The 19,264-nt window shown below is 42.7% G+C and overlaps 1 protein-coding gene across 5 annotated transcripts in view; it reads right to left on the minus strand.

Annotated features, from left to right (window-relative positions):
* LOC121854161 overlaps positions 1 to 19,264 on the minus strand; it is a 106,152-nt gene that overhangs the window by 14,071 nt on the left and 72,817 nt on the right. For 2 of the 5 annotated variants that reach the window (XM_042348602.1, XM_042348601.1), the window contains exons 2-3: positions 13,321 to 13,490; positions 12,397 to 12,474 (exon numbers count right to left, since the gene is read on the minus strand). In XM_042348602.1, coding sequence (XP_042204536.1) covers positions 12,397 to 12,474; positions 13,321 to 13,377 — 135 coding nt within the window. In that variant the 5' untranslated portion in view covers positions 13,378 to 13,490. Of the gene's footprint in view, positions 1 to 177; positions 354 to 12,396; positions 12,475 to 13,320; positions 13,553 to 19,264 lie in introns of those variants that run through there. The other 3 variants (XM_042348599.1, XM_042348598.1, XM_042348604.1) reach the window with 3 other exon arrangements.

Here is a 19,264-nt window from a genome sequence, read left to right on the forward strand (position 1 = left end):
TTGTTATCACTGTCACTACAGCTATTGAGACGATCACTAGCATAACTCCCAGTAAATATCAAGAATTATCGAACAGAGAGACTATGATGGTGATTTTAACTTATAGACAGAAGAGCACCATGGTAGAGAAGTCACCACTGCACACAGAGACCATTATATCCTCACCCCTTTACTCACCAAACATAGAGACTGAAGTGTGTATCGTGCCTTTAAATCTCTTCAGTTATAGATACCCAGGAGATGCTAGATGGATCACACACCACTATGACACACACACACGTAACACACACACACACACGCACCACACACCTCCGCCACACCCCACAGCTCACTGGCAAGCCGCTGACTGTCCTGATTTGTGGTTTGTGCCGCGATCAAGTGTAGCTCGAGGCGATGAAGCTTCCTGTCGGCTCCTCGGACCTGCACCAAACTGTTCATAACACAGCACCCTTTTACTGGTGTCGGTTTACGAGTCTTTCATTTATAAATTTAATCACTAATAAATATCATTTCTATTCATGTTTATTTCGATATTGTTGATAATTTTGGTGTGTGTTAAGAAAAACGTTGTGAAAGGCAGAAATACTAGTAACCAGTAAGTACCGTAGCTGATCAATTATTGTGATCAGGCTCCGGTCAGTATAATAATACGTTCTTTACGCTACAGGGAGGAAAGGAGAAGGTGAAAGGTGGAAGACCCGCCTTACAGGGATCTAATTCACCTCACATTAGACGAGTAACCTTGAAGGCCTTGAAGCGTTGAGGAAATACCAGTAGGCGGGGTCGAGGCTTGCCACCAGCAGCGGCAGCTTTCCCACGCCCCACCGCGGTTTCTCACGCCTCTACACCAACACAATAATGCCGACACGAGTGTTGCGTGAGGTCTAAATACCATTCTGCATTTGCATAACGGATCGATTTCTTCATGCACCAAGTTTCTCCCACAAAATACTAACCTGTCTTTCAAGCGTCATTTTTTATAAGACTTAAGTTTTGTTGTGAATTACATTTATGAAAGAAAGGAATGTCGACTAATTTACACTAATATCAGATTTAGTAGATATTCGCAATATCATTTTTGTAAGTAGTTTGTATTATAGTGTAATGCATGATGGAACTTTGTTGTTCGCGTTAGAGTTCGCTCTAACCGAAGTAAGTGTTGCTCAGGTGTATAGTTCAAATCGGGGCACAGTGCGGGGTGTGATACTATGGCGGGAGGGGAGTGAAGGATGGGGGGGTGAAGGATGGGGGGGTTGAAGGATGGGAGGGGTGAAAGGTGGGGATGGAAAGGATAGGGTTGGAGGGTGCAAAGGAGAATAAAAGTAAGGGTGAGTGAGGTTGAGAGTGAATCCTGCCAAGGAGGTTGAAGGATCTGTAGAAATCCTAACGCATTAAGAAAGTGTTGAAGATCTCGTCTTGGACACATTAACAACATGGCTGGAATTGAACTTTAAACCTGGTGGTAAGAAACCATACAGTTCCCCCCTCTCCCTCATCCCTCTCAACCCTACCACCCCTCTCATCCCACTCGCAGGTTTATTTCATTCGTGATAAATGAGATCTAGTTGAACATTCACTATATTCGTCTGGTACTCGTCAACTTTCATGAATTACTTAATGTCGCAAGCTTATACACGGGCGATTGGTGGAGACAGCAGTACAATACCAATGTTACCTCCCAGTACTGTGACTTGTGTTGAGTGTGAGTAGGGTAATATCGAGTAAATCGCTGGGTTCTCTTGTCCTAACACTAGACCGTGGGAAGATGAACTTTACACAGATAAACAGATAGATATTTTTTCAATCATCATACAAGTTTACATTGGTTCAGCATGTGTGCATATAATTTTAAACCAAGTCTAATCAGTGAGGCAAAGAAAATAATTTAAGTTACCCTTAAAATTAATTAGCGTACAAACAGTTTTCTTTGATGCCCAGCTCTCTCGTTTTCTATTATGACCTTTCCAATTCGGTGCATAAACTTCTCTACATAAAACTTACTTAGTGAACTCGTTATATATGGACACATTGGTTCTGTAAGTATATAAAGCTATATAGTAAAGAGTAAGTCATTCAATCAAAGTTAAGTTAGCCCAGGAAGAGTGTTTCCAGATTGATCAATGTTTACACGAGGCGAGAATTGGAAGAATTAAGTTCGGTAACTGCCATAGTATTTTAATTTACGTGTATGATTGCATATATATCTCGCCTGGTTTGTCGAGAAACTCAAGTAATCACACAAATTTAGCAACAGTGCCGCCGTTGCCATGTAGCGTTGGAAACCTATCTTAAACGTTGTCCTTGCAACATTTCTACCTATTTATATAATCCTTTGTTTAGTTAATATATCATTATACGGTCGAATTAACATTACAATACTGATTTAGTTTCATTCAGTACGAAGGTTTCAGGCTTGTATATCCAGGTTTGTGTCACTTTATATCACAAAGAGAGCGGCCGAGTGACGACCAGCAATATACAGTGTAGAAGAAAGCTTTATGACTCAAATCTATATATTTCGTGTCCTTGGTAAGTACCAGTTAGAATTCATGATAAGCAAAACAACTCCACAATCAGGATAATTTTCAGGATGTGTTTGAGTGAAAGTGTAGCTCAATCAAGACGCTGGATGTATACCGTGTAATTCTCCCTAAGTACGGCGCGTAATCTGTGTTCACACCCTTATTAAAACACTCATGGCAGCAGTACACAGGCAGGAGGCACTTTCCCTTACTTCCTGCTGTGATTGTTTCGCCGTGTATTAGCCTATCTAATCATCATTAAGGGGTCAAGACTACACAAGTTTCTCGCTGTGAGCCGCTCCGTGTTGAAGCGTAGTCAAGTGGAGCGAGAGCACTGTATCAACGCGTGTCTCATGTTCCCGGAGAAAGTTTAATATTTCTAGGAGATGGAGAACTTAACATGTACAAAAACGATGTTAAAAAATATTATAATGTTACTTAGGACTCTTACTTCAACACAGTTTAGAGCATTAAAAGTCACTTAATACACGAGACTAAAGTATTGAGTTTATAATAGAGAATTTGTGCAATAAGCCAACGAAGTCTATTTATTCATTTAGTACCCAACCAATGAAGATAAAACCAACATGCTGAGGGTTGGCGACCACAGTCCCCCCACTGCGTATGCTTGAGAGAGAGAGAGAGAGAGAGAGAGAGAATTATTACATCTTAAGTCGGAAAATATTCGAGCATATAATAACCATTTCCCAAACCCAGGTAAAATTTCGTACACTATTTAGAGGTTACATAAAGGATCCACAGCTAACATTCCACTATAAGGTTACAGGAGCCACAGACAACACGCTTTACGTCACCTGTACATAGATGAATTCCAAAAACACTGTTGGACCAAATTAAACCATAAAATGACTCTTCAAATTGTAACCGAGGCCAAGATTGAGCCGTGAGGAAAGGGTTATGCAATTATAAGAGGCAGTGATTAAGAACAGTGATTTGAAACACTGACTAGAGGCAGTAAGTAGAAGCAGTCCTTGAAGCAGTGATTACAAGTAGAGGCTAGAAACAATAACGAGAAGCAGTGGCAACAACGATAGCAAAGAAACAGGGAATCGATACACAAGAACATGAACTACATACTCCGTCAGTTACTCTTCCAAGGATGATCAAAGAAAACGGGTGTAAGAGCAAAAGAGAAAACGTATTACCTCACATCTCATGAAATAGGTAAAATACTTAATTTTCTATGACTTATAAGAAAAAACTGTGTAATCTTGGTATTTTTTTATGATGTAGAATAATTTAAACTTTCCTTCTGGAAACACCTGTGGTACATATAACAAACTGTTATTAGTCTGTATTTATGAGAAATTATAAATATTGGGTATTGTAATTTTTCTACAATACATGCAAAGTTACAGGTCTCTAGATTTCATGTTTTGGAGTTACGGCACTGGCGAGCACACACACACACACACACACACACACGAAAGTATTCAAGATGAAGAGTTAGGCAGGGAAGTAAAAGGGAATCTCTGGACTATTGCGAGACAGCCACATCCTGCAGGCCAGCATGTCAACAAGGGGAGGAGGAAGTGACAACAGAGCGAAGGGGCTTCACACAGGCGAACACCGATGCTTAAGTGAGAACTTCAGGGGGAGGGGGCCAGCAGGAAGGGCGTCGCCAACACTAGGTAACTGTGGCACTGAAATGCGAGTCGGGGGGAGGGGGAGGTGGGAGAGGGACAGTCACTAGCACACTCCCATAGTTAGTTATCTACTTGTAACCCAACGATAAGTGGTACACTCACAGTCAACTGGTCACTTCAATTAATGTGACTGTTGCTCCCCTGTCCATGATCAGTGTCGTGCCAAAAACCTGTCTTGTTGTATACACACTTCTGTATCTGACCTTTCATCCCTAACCCTTCCATCTCTCTCCCCAGCCCCCATCTCTCTCCCCAGCCCTCCTCCTGCACATCTCTCTGAACAGCGTAGCCACAAAGTTGTTGTTGGTGAGTTCCGTTCTCCAGATTTATGACTGGATGATTGTGGCAGCAAGCGTGTTGATGTTGTTTTTGGGCACTACAGCTGGGCCAGACGTGTGGTGAGGAGCAGCTTTGTTAGTCAGTCATCTTAGATCATCTGGGAATCAATGGCTTGCTGATCCAAATGAGAATAGATCAAACATATCCAAACAAAATAACAGTTTTTCCCAGGTGTCATTACAGGTAAAGACAAACTAAAGAGCTTCTAGTTCATCTGTTTAAGTCCTCCTTTGTGTGTTTTTATGTGTGTATAATGTCAGACCTTAGAAAAACCATCATTGCTGAGTCGTGTTTTACTTCCTACCCTCCCCCTCTCTCCTCTCCCTGCCTGATATAGTACACTCCTCCCCGCGGTCGACATTAACAATGAATTGAGCTGAAAATGACGTTGATAGTATTTCTAAAGGCATCTCTTTAAGTTTGAGTAACATCAATCAGAACTCCCTCGTGTGCATCGATTCTTATACACAAACACAACATAAACAAGGCGTGTCCTCCATCTTACTACCTCCAAGACTCCTGCAATAAGCGGTTTTTTTTTAGTGTCTTGTGAGTGAGTTTTCGTTTTTCCCCATTTAATTCCTTCCTACAGTTGGTGGTCGCGTTCTTGGTGTGAAGTGACCTAGTTCTGCACTCGTGGGCTTCCATAGAGTACTAACTTGTAAAAACTGTTCCTCTACTCGTTTAGTCAGAGATGAAGATGAATTGTATTGAGTAGAGTATGAAGTTTTGGGTCATCCTTCTAGACCTGCAGGGAACACTATCACGGAACACCTGCAGGGAACACTATAGGGAACACTATCAAGGAACATCAACACGGAACACCTATAGGCAGCACCATCAAGGAACATCAACACGGAGCAGTTGCAGGGAACACCATCAATTAGTCATAAATTTTTACCTGTCGTTCACCTGTCTCGCCCACACACTGGATAATGTCCCCTCCACCTCACCCCCTTCCCCTCCACCCCACTCCTTCCCCTCCACCTCACGTAAGGAAACAATCACGCACTATTTTGAAGATTCTTAAAGACGGGTCACACACAGGATAAAATACCAACTCTTATTATATCAATAAAAGTCTTTCTTACAGATTTGGCTGATCTTGAACGCTTCCATTTTCACTTGAATTAATAATTATTTCTGGATGTAAATTTTGTTTTTGTTTTTCCTATATCGCGTCTTAGGTAACTCTTATGGCTGGTGAAAATCGCAAGTGAAATAATCTTAATTATCACTTAAAATCCCAAAAGAAATGGAAAGTATGAGGCAACCTTCCCCCCTTCCCTCTCCCCCCTTTCCCCTCCCTTCCTTTACCTCCTCCTCCAGTTACAAATTATGGGGTCGAGGGGTCACCATTGTGTCTCTACCCCAACCGAGTTTAAATGCGCCACGACAAAAGCACATTAAGAGTTGTCAAGAGGTGCATTCCGGGTGATGTATCGCTCACTGCATCACGGCCAACTGCTAGAGAACACACTATCCTCAGCTTCCTGTGACACGAGATGATTATACCAAGTTAAATAATACCGCTAGATGGAGGATCATCACTCTTATATACAGTACATGGCTCCGAACACAACCTTATGTACCTCGAAACTTAAGGCCAAAGTCGCGAATCCATAAATATCAGTCGACACAGCGAAAGAAAAGACAATCAGGAACTGTTATTGCAGGTGTTGGATCCTATTAATAAATCAGAGTAATAGTATAGACCGTGGAAATAACTTGATCACAAAGGGGGTTATTTGCTGCTCCAGATTACCAACAGTAAGGGATTTGGTGTGTCATAACTAATGGGAAAATAACCTTTAACTGATTACCGCCCTCAAGGAACGTGTCTACCACCAAAGTTTCGATCGTTACATTTCAACAGCCATATCTGTACTAAAAGGTATCCAAAATGGCGCTAAAATTACAATAAGACTACTCTAACTAGATGTGTTTTTGTCATTCTCTGTTATGAAGAAAATATTTAGAAGTTCCTGAAAATTCGAGCTCAGTCACAGGAAAAATTCATCCTCAAAACCAAAACAGCATCGAAGAGCATGTTTATATCGTTTATGAGCGCATTCAGACGGAGGTAGAAAGTATCGAATGTTATAGGAGAATATCACAAGAGGTTCTTTAGGCAACTGATACACTCTCCAGCTGTCATCATTACGGCGGAACTCTCGAATATAAGGCTGAAATAGCCAATGACGAGACTCCTCCACGGTGATTGGTCGGCTCTTCGGCTATACTGATTGGCGCACCTTCGTTCCCCTTTAAGCTAACTTATGACTCGGCCAAATACGAGTTCTATGAAGACAGTTTTTGGCCTGATCGTTCCCTGGCAACAACTGTAGTTAGGAGGAGTATAATGGGGGATCTATCAACATACGTCACCATAATTTGAACTTGTCTTTCTCTAGATATGAAAAGATGGTGTTGTAATGGCGGTAGTTAAAATAATTTCGTTTTATTTATCTTTCTTTAGGATCTTATTTGTATCATATTTTGGTTTAGGAAGGAAGGAAGGGGAGGAGGATAGATAGAAACTTTAATAAATAATACAAATAAACCACAAATAAAATGAATTAGAAAAACAAAAACAAAATGCATTAAATACCTTTCTATCCCAACACACACACACACACACACACACTCACACACACACACACAGCCTAATGTCCAGTCGTATCAAGTTTCAAGACCAGATCCTCTCTACCACAGACCTGAGCCGCGTCGTGTCCCTCAAGCTTGAGTCTTAAGTGCGTCGTGTCCCTCAAGCTTGAGTCTTAAGTGCGTCGTGCCCGTCAAACGAGAGTCTTAAGTGCGTCGTGTCCCTCAAGCTTGAGTCTTAAGTGCGTCGTGTCCCTCAAGCTTGAGTCTTAAGTGCGTCGTGCCCCTCAAACGAGAGTCTTAAGTGCGTCGTGTCCCTCAAGCTTGAGTCTTAAGTGCGTCGTGTCCCTCAAGCTTGAGTCTTAAGTGCATAGTGATGTCCCTTCGGTTGACTCACCACAACCTCTGACTATTGTGGTGATGAAGGAAGGGTGGTGATGGTGAGGGAGGAGACGGTGATGATGGTGAGGGAGGAAGGGTGGTGATGGTGAGGGAGGAGACGGTGATGATGGTGAGGGAGGAAGGGTGGTGATGGTGAAGGAGGATATAGTGATGCTAAGGTAGACGGTGGTGATAGTGATGGTGGTCCCAGAGCGGATATGTCGACACGAGGAGGGGAAGTGGTAGAGGTAGTGAAGAGAGAAAGGGAGGGGGGAGGTGAAGGGGAGGGGGAGAATGAAGGAGAGAGAGAGAGAGAGAGAGAGAGAGAGGAGAAGAGAGAGAGAGAGAGAGAGAGAGAGAGAGAGAGGTGTCAGGTATGAGGGAGAGAGAGGAGAGGGAGAGGTGAGGTATGAAAAGTTCTACATGTGAGGAGTGAGAGAAGGACAGGTGTGAGGTATAGTTATGAGGAGCCAAGAACAGTATAACATCTACCTTAGTATAACTTGAAGAACATTTTAACACAGGCAAATGTTCCAGGTTGTGTATTCAAGACCACGAAGTTGTATGAACACACTCTTGTCTCGTGCTAAAATCCTCACACAAAACCCCTTCACTTTACACACAAAACCCCTCACTTCACATACAAAACTCCCTCACTTCACACACAAAACCCCCTCACGTCTCAACCTCACATCTCACGGTAAACAAGTATATAATCCTGCAGCAAGAAGCCGTAGAGCGGAAGAGCCTCGTCGCGTCCCCCATTGTGGTGAAAATTGAATTCCGTCAATTTTTACCTAACAGTAGTCTAGTTGAGATGGGAAGTTGATAGCGAAGATTCACAGAGGTTTTACGGTAAGAGTAGACGAAGGGAAAGTGATGATGGAGAAAGTGAGGAAAGTGAAATGTGAAGGAAGTGAGAAATGGAATGAATGAGGGAGTGAGATAGATGGGGAAGTGAGGGAAATGAGGAAAACGAGTTAATGGGGAAAATAAAAGCAGTGTGTTGTAAGCGAGCATAAACATTGGATGTCACTCAATACAGTTTGAGATTAATGTAATTTTTTTCAGAATCATTAATATTTTACTGTTTTATTGTTCATTTATCAAACTTTAATATTATTTACCTTCCTTATTAAATTATTTTCTTTATTAATATCCTTTAGGTAATACGCGACAGTTGGAACGTTAGATCGGAACACAGATTCGAACGCAAGACCGAGCCCTTGATGTTATTCACGCTAAAACTGGATAATACCACGTCCTCGGGGTGGGGGTGGGGGGACCTAAAAGCTAATCCGAAGAGTCAAGTAAGCATAAATCACCACAGAACACCGAGATCGTGTAAGCTATTCGGCAGCCAGAACTACAAACATAAACACAGTTATTCCTTCCACTCCATCACGGAAGAACACAGACCTGAAGTCCGGTTGTTCAGTGGTTCATGCACCTGGTTGTTTAGTCATCACACGTACAAAAAAAAAATCCTCGTGACGACTCTATTGGTTCTCTTTTAAAACAAGGTCCTGTGGTGAATAAATGAAAGAACGTTTTTCTGTCTTTGAGATGGGCGGGGGGAAGGAAGTCTTGGCGCGAACACACTCACACACCTTCATAAGACCTCAAGTTTTCAGTGTTTATGAGTTTAAATAAATATCATATTATCTCTTCTCAAAGACTATTAATATTATGATCAAGGTTGAAAAATGAAGGAAAGACAATTGATTATACAACTCGGAAATAACACACAATGGCGCTTTCTTTACTACACAAGGCTAGAGGACTGTACATTTGTCGTAACTTTGTCATCTTGATTTATTGATTCATAATTCTCACGTAATGGGGCGAATAACAGGACTTAATATTTTTTGTTTAAAGTTTCAAGAATTTATAATGAAGATATCGGCCACTAGGGAAAGAAAAATAACAAAATAATACCCACGACATTTTCGTTGACATATAATGAAAAACCGTGACAGTCAAAAAAAGTCCATTGGCTCCAGATAATATTAATCATTCCACGCTCCCTCGGTAAAGCAGAACCTTCAGAAGTATATATTCCTGATCGTCAATTTACGACTCCTGAACCCCGCTACCCTACTGATCAACAGCTTTCAGAAATAATGTATGTTTTGGGGGCCTGACCACGACAAGGCCACTGCCATCAAGTAATATCACGGCTGAGTTATGGTATTGGCGGCATTTTCCACGATGGTTTGGTGAGTGGGAGGGTGAGGGGGGGAGGAGGAGCTGAGGAAGAGAGCTGGTAAGGAGGAAGAGGAGGAGGAGGAACCGGTAAGAAGGAAGAGGAGAGCTGGTAAGGAGGAGAAGGGGAGGAGGAGAAGGAGGGAGAGGAGGAGGAGGAGGAGGAGAAAGAAGAGAGGTGGTAAGATAGAGGAGGGGAAGGAAGAAGAGATGGTGAGGAAGGGGAGGAAGAGAGCCGGTAAGATGGAAGAGGAAGAAACAGGAAGGGAGAAATGGAAGCCAAACAAAATGAGAATAAAATCATCCTCACAATAATTTATCCACAACAAACCTACAATAAATTCCTGCCCCCAAAAAGGTCTGCAACCCAACTTGGCAACACTATATAGCATGGCGCAGTAACCACAAAATCTGACGTGAAATTGGCATGACTCTTATTTACCGTCAAACTGTCGACACCAACACCGCCTCCCACCCGTCCCAACCCACCCCACACCCGTCCCAACCCACCCCACACCCGTCCCAACCCACCCCACACCCCCTCTACTGGTAACTAGCTCGCGAGGGTGTAGGTGTAGGTGTCTCGTATTCAGGATAGCTTCAGTGAGGAGACGACCAGACGAGGAGAATGATTCATTGTCACATGGAGTTTGACATGAAATAAATGGCCTTTGTGAAGTTAAAGGTTAATCGTTTATATTTAGATATCTTATTAACCTCTTCACTATAGGGACGCCAGTTTTAATATTTGAGTTACGCCAGATGGAGGCTGTACACATGGGGTTATTGACAATCTTATAGTCCGTTCTTAATTTCACTCGATAAGGTTTTCATCAACAACACCACTAATGTCTGTTTCCCAGTTACTGTCACTTATTATAAAAGGATCAGAGCATTATCTTTCCTATCACCAGCTTTTGTTTTTCATTGCTGTTTTTTACTACAATGCCAGTCACTTTGTTTGGCTATTTACAGTTGGGTATTCCTGTATCCCTTTTAACCTAACTTTACCTCAGTGTTACAGTTCAGGACTTATTTATGTTTCATACTAAGGCAAAAAATACTGTTAACGTGAAACAACTCCGAGCAAAAATACCCACAAGTTCACAACCCTTTTTTAAAATACCTAATATGGTGAGCTGAGTGGGAATTTACAGAGAGCTATATTGGATGAGGCTACGTCAGGAGGAGTCGAATATAACAACACTCGCTATTTACACCAACGGAATACAACTCCAGGTAAGACTTACAAAAAAAAAACTTTCATCAACGAGTAAGTAAAGTTGACGGTTTAAGTAGTCCAGGTGTATCAAGCATTTTGCGGTTAGATAAACCAGAAACTCTTTAGCTTTCACTTTGGCTCTAAACAACAGCCGCTGACAAAGCCCTCTGCTGTGGCATGGTCAGGAAACATCAGACACAAGTAGGTATTTGATAGCCCAGAGATATAGTCATGATCACATGATGTCTAGCCAAACGATCTCAGACCCGTGTGGTATTAAGGAATATAGCCAAGAAGGAATTGCAAGTTGGCATCTGCACTCATCTCTCATTTCGAAAAGCTTGTGTCGATTATTGCTTGATCGGAGAATGATGGTAAGAATGTTTAAGCAATTATTTAGGAATGAATGTTTACCGTCACTGGTGTTCTTTTAATGTAGCGTAGTATTTACATCGTGAATAAGGTTCCTTCAAGTAACATTAGATTAATTGATCACGTAGAGGAAGTAAAAGGTTATAACTGAGACGTAAACACCGGTACAAAAAAAAAATAATATCCCCAATTAAACATAAAAGAATCTAAAGTAAAACAGAAATATGTACTTATTGATTGATCATAACGCACCTGCCTCCCACACCTGTATATCAGTAATGGCGTGATCATGTTGCAAGTGAGATTATAGCATTTTTATCACTAGTAACGTTATCATCTGACCCCCTTAAAATGTGTATGTGTATGTATGTATGTATGGAGGGAGTGTGTGTGTGTGTGTGTGTGTGTGTGTTTCAAAGTTCACTCACACCTTCACACGTTGTCAAATGTGTCAAGTCCCCGGCTTTTCATAGTCCGGGAAGACCTACACTCTCTCTTGAAACACACTGCTCTAACACTCAGCCAGGAAGAGACCGCTGATCCCTTCCTTTGTGTCAACTCTCCCGTGCTATGTATTTACACTTCTCCTGCAGACGTCAAGAGGATTATTATGCAGTGTTTCCCGGTGATGTATGTGTGTTTGTACCAGAGGCAGATGAAGGAAGGAATTATAACTGCGTCAATAAGCTCAGTGGATACTAACCTCTGTTGATTGATCAGCCAGAACAGACGCAGATCAAGTCTCAATTTGTTATTATTCTATCCCACCCATTAACCCATTAGGTTTACGAATACTATATCAATCAAACTTATGTAGATGATCATTTGTTTAGCCTCGCAGATGTATAAACAGATCTAGAATCTATATGTATGGAAAACAAAATTAATTAAACCTTGTAGATTCTGTTAACTGTGAAGTAATAAATTTTACCTTTTATATCAATAGATTTATCTAGAAACTTAATGGATTTTGTATATACTTTTAAAAATGTTGGTGGGATTTTGTCTGGGGAAATATAATCTAAATGGTGTCATCCACGATTTTGTTTAGCGGGCTTTTATTTTGAGGGCTACCAACACTTACCTTAGCCTCCAGCGTCTGCAGCTTGTTAACACGGGGTCGCATGCCGCCCGTGGGACCACCTGATGGTAGCAGCGTCGACTGCGGGCAAAAACAAACCAAATGAGTTAAGAACATTATTATTATTTTGTCAGATTTTAGAATAAGTTGAAGTTTAGGATATTACTAGTTATGTAATACGTGTGTTTACATTTTAGGAGTTGACAGATAGATGGATAGAGATGGATGGATAGAGAAATTGATAGATAGATAGACAACTCAGTAAAATCGTCATAGAAATTCACATTAATCTAGGATATACAATACATAAACAGCACAGGTTTAAAACACCCAATGCCAAACAATGAAACCTTTCGACAATAGGGACTAGGGATAGATGATATAAAAAAACCTTATATAATGTGGAAAAATATAGGTCATTTAGCATCATAATGGTGATTTAACCCTTAACTGTGGACATAAACTCGTTGCCATCACTCGGGACGTAAACATCAGGCTGGCCACCTCCTGTAGCCCACAATATCTTTACCTGCGGCTCGCTAAACACACCCCAACACCGTCTTTTACTGCAATAAATATTACAGTTTTCTCTAAATGCATATTAAACCCACCATGATATTTTTTTTTCCTTGGTAGAATTATGTGTAAAGATGGATTCTACTTCCTAAATGACTTACTTTCTAAGCCACATTGGTGATAAAAAATCTCGTAAATGTGGATATGATTTTTGGTGGACTAAATTCTGAGAAAAAGATCTATATGATATATTTTTTTTAAATCTCTTTCATTATAACCTAAAACAAATATTGTAACACCTAATTCTGAAAACCAAAATGAAAAACAAAACATTACCACATCTTTATCAATAACATTCATTACTATACAATATCTGAATCATCTCCTCAGACACACGGTTATGACACTCACCGGGACATAGGTATAGAAATGCCTGCGGTGTCTCATCATGCCGTCTCGAAGCTTCATAGTGGAGACGAACCAATAGGAGTCGGCAGGAGGCGGCGTAGGGGTACTGAGACGCACATGTAAACACCGACTTTCTCACCACGCGTTTCTCATATTTAAACTCTTATTGTTCTCTGTTTTATCACATCACATTGAGAAACTATATATCAGAAATAACAGTACGTGTGTATGTTTAGACTTACATTAAAAAATAAATAGATAAATAACATTATAATTAACCTAGATAAGAAAATTATTATTAATTTTCACGAGTACAAAGATAAGAATTTTTTATATATAGAGCATCAAGAGTAGATGGCGGAGTCCTCTTTATCCCAGTACATAAGTTACAAAATATTCCCCTTATTACAGCAGGTACAGCAAGAACCTCTCCTCTCAATACAGCACAAGTACAGCAGTAGGAACAGTATCGACCAACAGTATCTTTCGTCAGTATAGATGGAGAGTGGTGATGGTAGTGATGATAGTGATGATGATGCAAGTGATGGTGGTGGTAGTGATGATAGTGGTGATGATGCAAGTGGTGGTAGTGATAGTGATGATAGTGGTGATGATGCAGTGGTGGTAGTGATGATAGTGGTGATGATGCAAGTGATGGTGGTGGTGGTGATGATAGTGGTGATGATGCAAGTGATGGTGGTGGTGGTGATGATAGTGGTGATGATGCAAGTGATGGTGGTGGTGGTGATGATAGTGGTGATGATGCAAGTGGTGGTAGTGATAGTGATGATAGTGGTGATGATGCAAGTGGTGGTGGTGGAAGGTGGTGATGTTAGTAGTAGTGGTGGAGGATGGTGGTGGTGATAGTGGTGGGTGGTGATAGTGCATAGGAAGTGATGGTGATGACAGTGGTGTGGGGGGGAAGAGGGGGAGGGGGGAGGGGAGGAGGGGAGGGGACAAATAGTGTTTCCCATATAAGTGTAAATAAAACTCTGGCCTAAAGCTTGACAGAGGCGACCAACTGTGTCTGATACAACCCCTTCCATTACCTGTCTCTTTCTCACTATTTTTCACCATCATTATCACCATCAATCCTCATCAAGCACCACCATCACTCTTCCTCAACTATCACTACCATCATCGAGCCTCCTTAACTACCACCACCATCGAGCCTCCTGAACCACCACCACAACTACCACTACAACCACCACTACTATCACCACCATCACCACAACCACCATCGCCCCTCTTCTTCACCTCCCTTACACACACACTTACCAATACTAACTTATGCTAATGATGTATTTCCTAATGGTGATTGATCATTAAGACACACTTAGTCCTCCCTCCCGTGAGTGTTATCTCGTCAAGTGTGTCTATAACTCACACTGTCAGAGGTCTTAAGTGTGTTCCTTAAGAGACAGACAAATTGACTCAAAGTATTTATTAGTTTCACATGATAAATTGTCCATAGGCTTGTGGTATAGTCCTTAGGGTGTTTGTGTGTGTGTGTGTGTGTGTGTGTGTGGGCGTGTGTGTGTGCGTGTGTGTGTGTGTGTGTGTGTGTGGGTGTGTGTGTGTGTGTGTGTGTGTTGCTCATCACCATCATGAACTAGACTCAATCATAGTCATCATCCACAATTATCGTCCTCATCCACACAGCTATCGTCCTCATCCACCTAGTTATCGTCCTCATCCACCCAGTTATCGTCCTCATCCACAGTTATCGCTCTCATCCACAGTTATCGTCCTCACCCACACAGCTATCGTCATCATCCACCCAGTTATCGTCCTCATCCACACAGCTTTCGTCCTCATCCACAGCTATCGTCCTCATCCACAGTTATCGTCATCATCCACACAGTGACCGCCCTAGCCATTACCAACACACTCAAGGGACCGTTCCCACGAGCCTGCCCCCCCCCTTCTTGCACGTCACATAACTTTAGACGGGACAATCAAAACAAAATTGACGGTCATAAAAATTTGTCCACGACATATTGCTTCGCTTCCTGTCTATACGTGTGGATGGAATTGGTTGGATTTTGGTAATACTGAACCTAACCTAACCTAACCTGACCTGACCTAACCTGACCTACTATCAACCCACTAACCCGTACATTGTCTGTCTATCTCTGCCTCAGTCCTCGTAGTGGACAGGAGAAGGAGGGTGGACAAATTTACTTATACAGGCCAGGTCACGCGACGGTGGACTCATTTCTCCATCATTGTTCCTCCTCAGTGTGGTAATTGACACCATTTCAAGTTTACACCGCGATAGCCACGGTCACACGTGTTATTGTTCCGTGTTCACGTACAGGTAAATGCGACACGGCTTCTGGTCACTCATTAAGACGTAAGACTATACGGTACTTGATCCCTTTGTCCCCGATGCAGTGTTATAGCTGACTCATAACATACGTGACTCCCAGCTAGTTGCTATATACGTGACTCCCAGCTGGTGCTATATACGTGACTCCCAGCTGGTGCTATATACGTGACTCCCAGCTGGTGGTATATACGTGACTCCCAGTTGGTGCTATATACGTGACTCCCAGCTGGTGGTATATACGTGACTCCCAGCTGGTGGTATATACGTGACTCCCAGCTGGTGGTATATACGTGACTCCCAGCTGGTGGTATATACGTGACTCCCAGCTGGTTCACCTCTTCCTGCTCTGCTCCGCCACCACCAGCCAGCAGCTCCCCTTACTACCTATAAATCCACGTCTAGTCCAACCTTGTTCAGTCACCTGCCATAAGTCACCCCTTCCCTTTCCCCTTTCTTTCCTTTCCTCACCCCCTACCGCTTTCCTCCTTCTCTTCTTTTCCTTATCCTCTCCCTCCCCTTTCTTTCCCTTCTTCCTCCCCCTCCCCTAACATTCAACGCCACACTATCCTGACCAATGAAAGAAGGGTAAGAGTGCACGATAAACTAGCTGCTGTCCCCGGAGTCAATATTCAGGTCAATGAAATATTTCTTACGGGGGGAGGGGTGCGGGGAGGTGGTAGGGGGAAGGAGGGGGGAAGAAGGGGGAAGGAGGGGGGAAGGTGGTGTGGACAGCGAAACTCAGGTGGTTGATACGATTTCTAGTTTATTGGATGAGCGGTGACAATGGCGACCACGTCATTAATTCACGAGGAGACACCTGCCACTACCTCCTGGTGACCATGACGGGGACGGAGGAGGAGGAAGAGGGATGGAGGAAGAGGAAGACTCAGAGGGGAGGAGGAAGCGTGTGAGGGACGGAGGAGGAGGAGGAGGGACGGAGGAGGAGGAAGACTCGGAGGGGAGGAGGAAGCGTGTGAGGGACGGAGGAGGAGGAGGCGGTCACTGGTGAGGGAGGGGGATCCATCCTCTCTCATTGGTCCAGCGAAGGAAAGCGTTATGGTGTCACTGGTCGAATAGAGAAACGGAGAAAGGAATCCTGTCTTCTGATTGGTTCACTACTTCCTGCGCCTCTCTTATCACGTAGGCGACAGTAAAGAGAGTTATGATTGGTCAATATCCACAGGAAAACCTATTATTGGTAATTTTAATGAATATTCGTTTTTTTAAGGCATTGTTGTTATTATTATATTATATTATTGTTTATTCTTTGCTTAGGTGATAATCCAGTAATTATTCAGACGATCACCTCAAGACACATGAAGATTAGGCACCCCAGTTACTCCACTGATCAAACATCCTAATGCTAACCTAACCTAACCTAATCTAACAACATAACCTAACCTAACCCAACAACAACCACTACTACAACATCAGCAACATGAATTGGTGTTAAATTGCCGAAATAAATCCCTATTAGAAATCCCCCGACACACACACACACATACACACACACACACACAACCACACACACACACTACAACTACCAATTTCAACTAACTTAATCTGAACGAAGCATGAACCAAAAAAAAAATCACCACAGTTTTCACACCATCAGCGAAAACACGATTACCACAATAACCTCGAGTGAATAATAATATCAAGACAATGTATAACAATCTGTAACCATTCATTACAATTTGCTACGATTTATTTTACATTATTTTTACTTTTTTTTTTGAGTGGTGGAAATCTTCGTCCGCAGATAGGGTGAGGTTGGGGTGGTATCAGCGTCGCGCGAGTCACTAACGAGTATTGTGTACACTCTCCCACCGCCACGACCACTCGGGAGTCGTTTGGTGTCGCGTTTTAATGTCGTCTTTCCCACAGTTTAGCCTCGAGCCTGTAGTCTGTCGTGTCGGGAGTCTCACGAGGAAGGAAGGAGCTTGTCCAGTAGCGTTTGTAAGAGAAGGGCAGTGAGTATAAGATGTGGTGATGAAATGGATTGTGTTATGTGGGAAGATGATTTGACTCTGGGCTACCTGGGACTATATGGGCTACCTGGGTTGCATTTGAACTATCTGGGCTAGCTTTGGATTACCTGGGCTAGTCTTGAACTACCTGGGCTACCCTTGAACTACCTGGGCTACCTGTGGGCTACACCTAACCACATCTTACCTAACCCTATGATGCTCTAAGCTTGAACGCATCCAGAAAAAGGTAATGGTAGTAGTAGTGGACTAGTGGTGGTAACTCAAGCGACTAATGGGGGTTCACACGTGTACCGTAAAGAGTGTTTGGTGGCTTCATATGAGGACCAACACATGTTACATTCTACAGCTGTTTGTCGTGGTCCGCCTCATACCGTGTGAGGACCCATCCCCGCCAGTCCTAGTGTACCCGTGTTGCTTAACTGGCCGAGAGAACATTCGAACACACGTACAGTTATCTTATATCAATTACTATGATAACCACGTACAAGTGTCGTCTGTTATCTAAAAGTGGAGAGAATTTAATCCTACATTTGGGGGAGTGTGAGAGGGAAGAATTTAGTGAGAAAATCCGATGTCTCTGTGTTTAGCGGTGAGGGACGTTTGGGGTGGGTTAGGTTAGGTTAGGTTGTGTGGCGAGATAGGACCAGGTAGCTCCAGCTCATAGTTAAGTCTTGTTGTGGAGGTAAACATTCGTGGATGTCTTCAATAACACAGGTTTCAAATGTCCGCAGGAGTCGCCGTAAAACTTGCAGTAGGGTCACGAGCCGGATGTGATGGTGCAGCCCAAGGAAATAACGTTTTTTCTTTATTTTTTTACAAGATATTTTCAAAACTAAATATTTTTTCGTTCATTAATGTCAAACTAAATAAAAATAGACGAAATTTATTCCCCCCCTCCAAATAAGGTTAATTTTTCGATCATAATTTAATTTTTCTACGACAAAATTTTCCATCAAATGAAAATTATTACAAACCAGAAGACGCGAGCTATTAACGAACACACACACACACACACAAAAAAAAAATACCTGAGGTTGGGAAAATATTTATAACACACTGTAATTACAACTTAAATAGCACCAGGTCAGAGTAACACAAGAGAACCATGCAGTAAGTATCCTGCAGTGGCGACGAAGGAGGAATGTGCCAATCAGGAGCCGTAACATCGCTCTCACGTCGCCCGGAAGAGCCATACCACGTCGTGTAATGAGGGACTCGAGACTGGTGGAAATTCAGGTGTGTGTGTGTGTGTGTGGAGGCGGGCGTTCGTGTGTAGAGTATGGTTAAGTAAGGCGACGTGAGGTGGTTGTGTTGATGGGATGGGGCGTGTTGTGGTGGTTTGGGGGTGATGTGTAGTGTTATGACGAGTTGAAACGACGTGGTGTTGTAGTTGTTATTGCTGTTAGTTGAGGGGACATGTTGTGGTTGTGGGGACGTGCGGTTTGTAAATGAGGGTGACGTGTCTCTGCTACCAACGAGAGGTGGTTATGAAGAGGAGGAGGAAGACATGGTATGGCCGACGTGAGAACATAGTGTGGCCGACGTGAGGACATGGTGTGGCCGACGTGAGGACATGGTGTGGCCGACGTGAGGACATAGTATGGCCGACGTGAGGACATGGTGT

The sequence above is a fragment of the Homarus americanus genome, unplaced genomic scaffold (genome assembly GCF_018991925.1).
Source record: "Homarus americanus isolate GMGI-L3 unplaced genomic scaffold, GMGI_Hamer_2.0 scaffold13581, whole genome shotgun sequence".
Taxonomy (NCBI): domain Eukaryota; kingdom Metazoa; phylum Arthropoda; class Malacostraca; order Decapoda; family Nephropidae; genus Homarus; species Homarus americanus.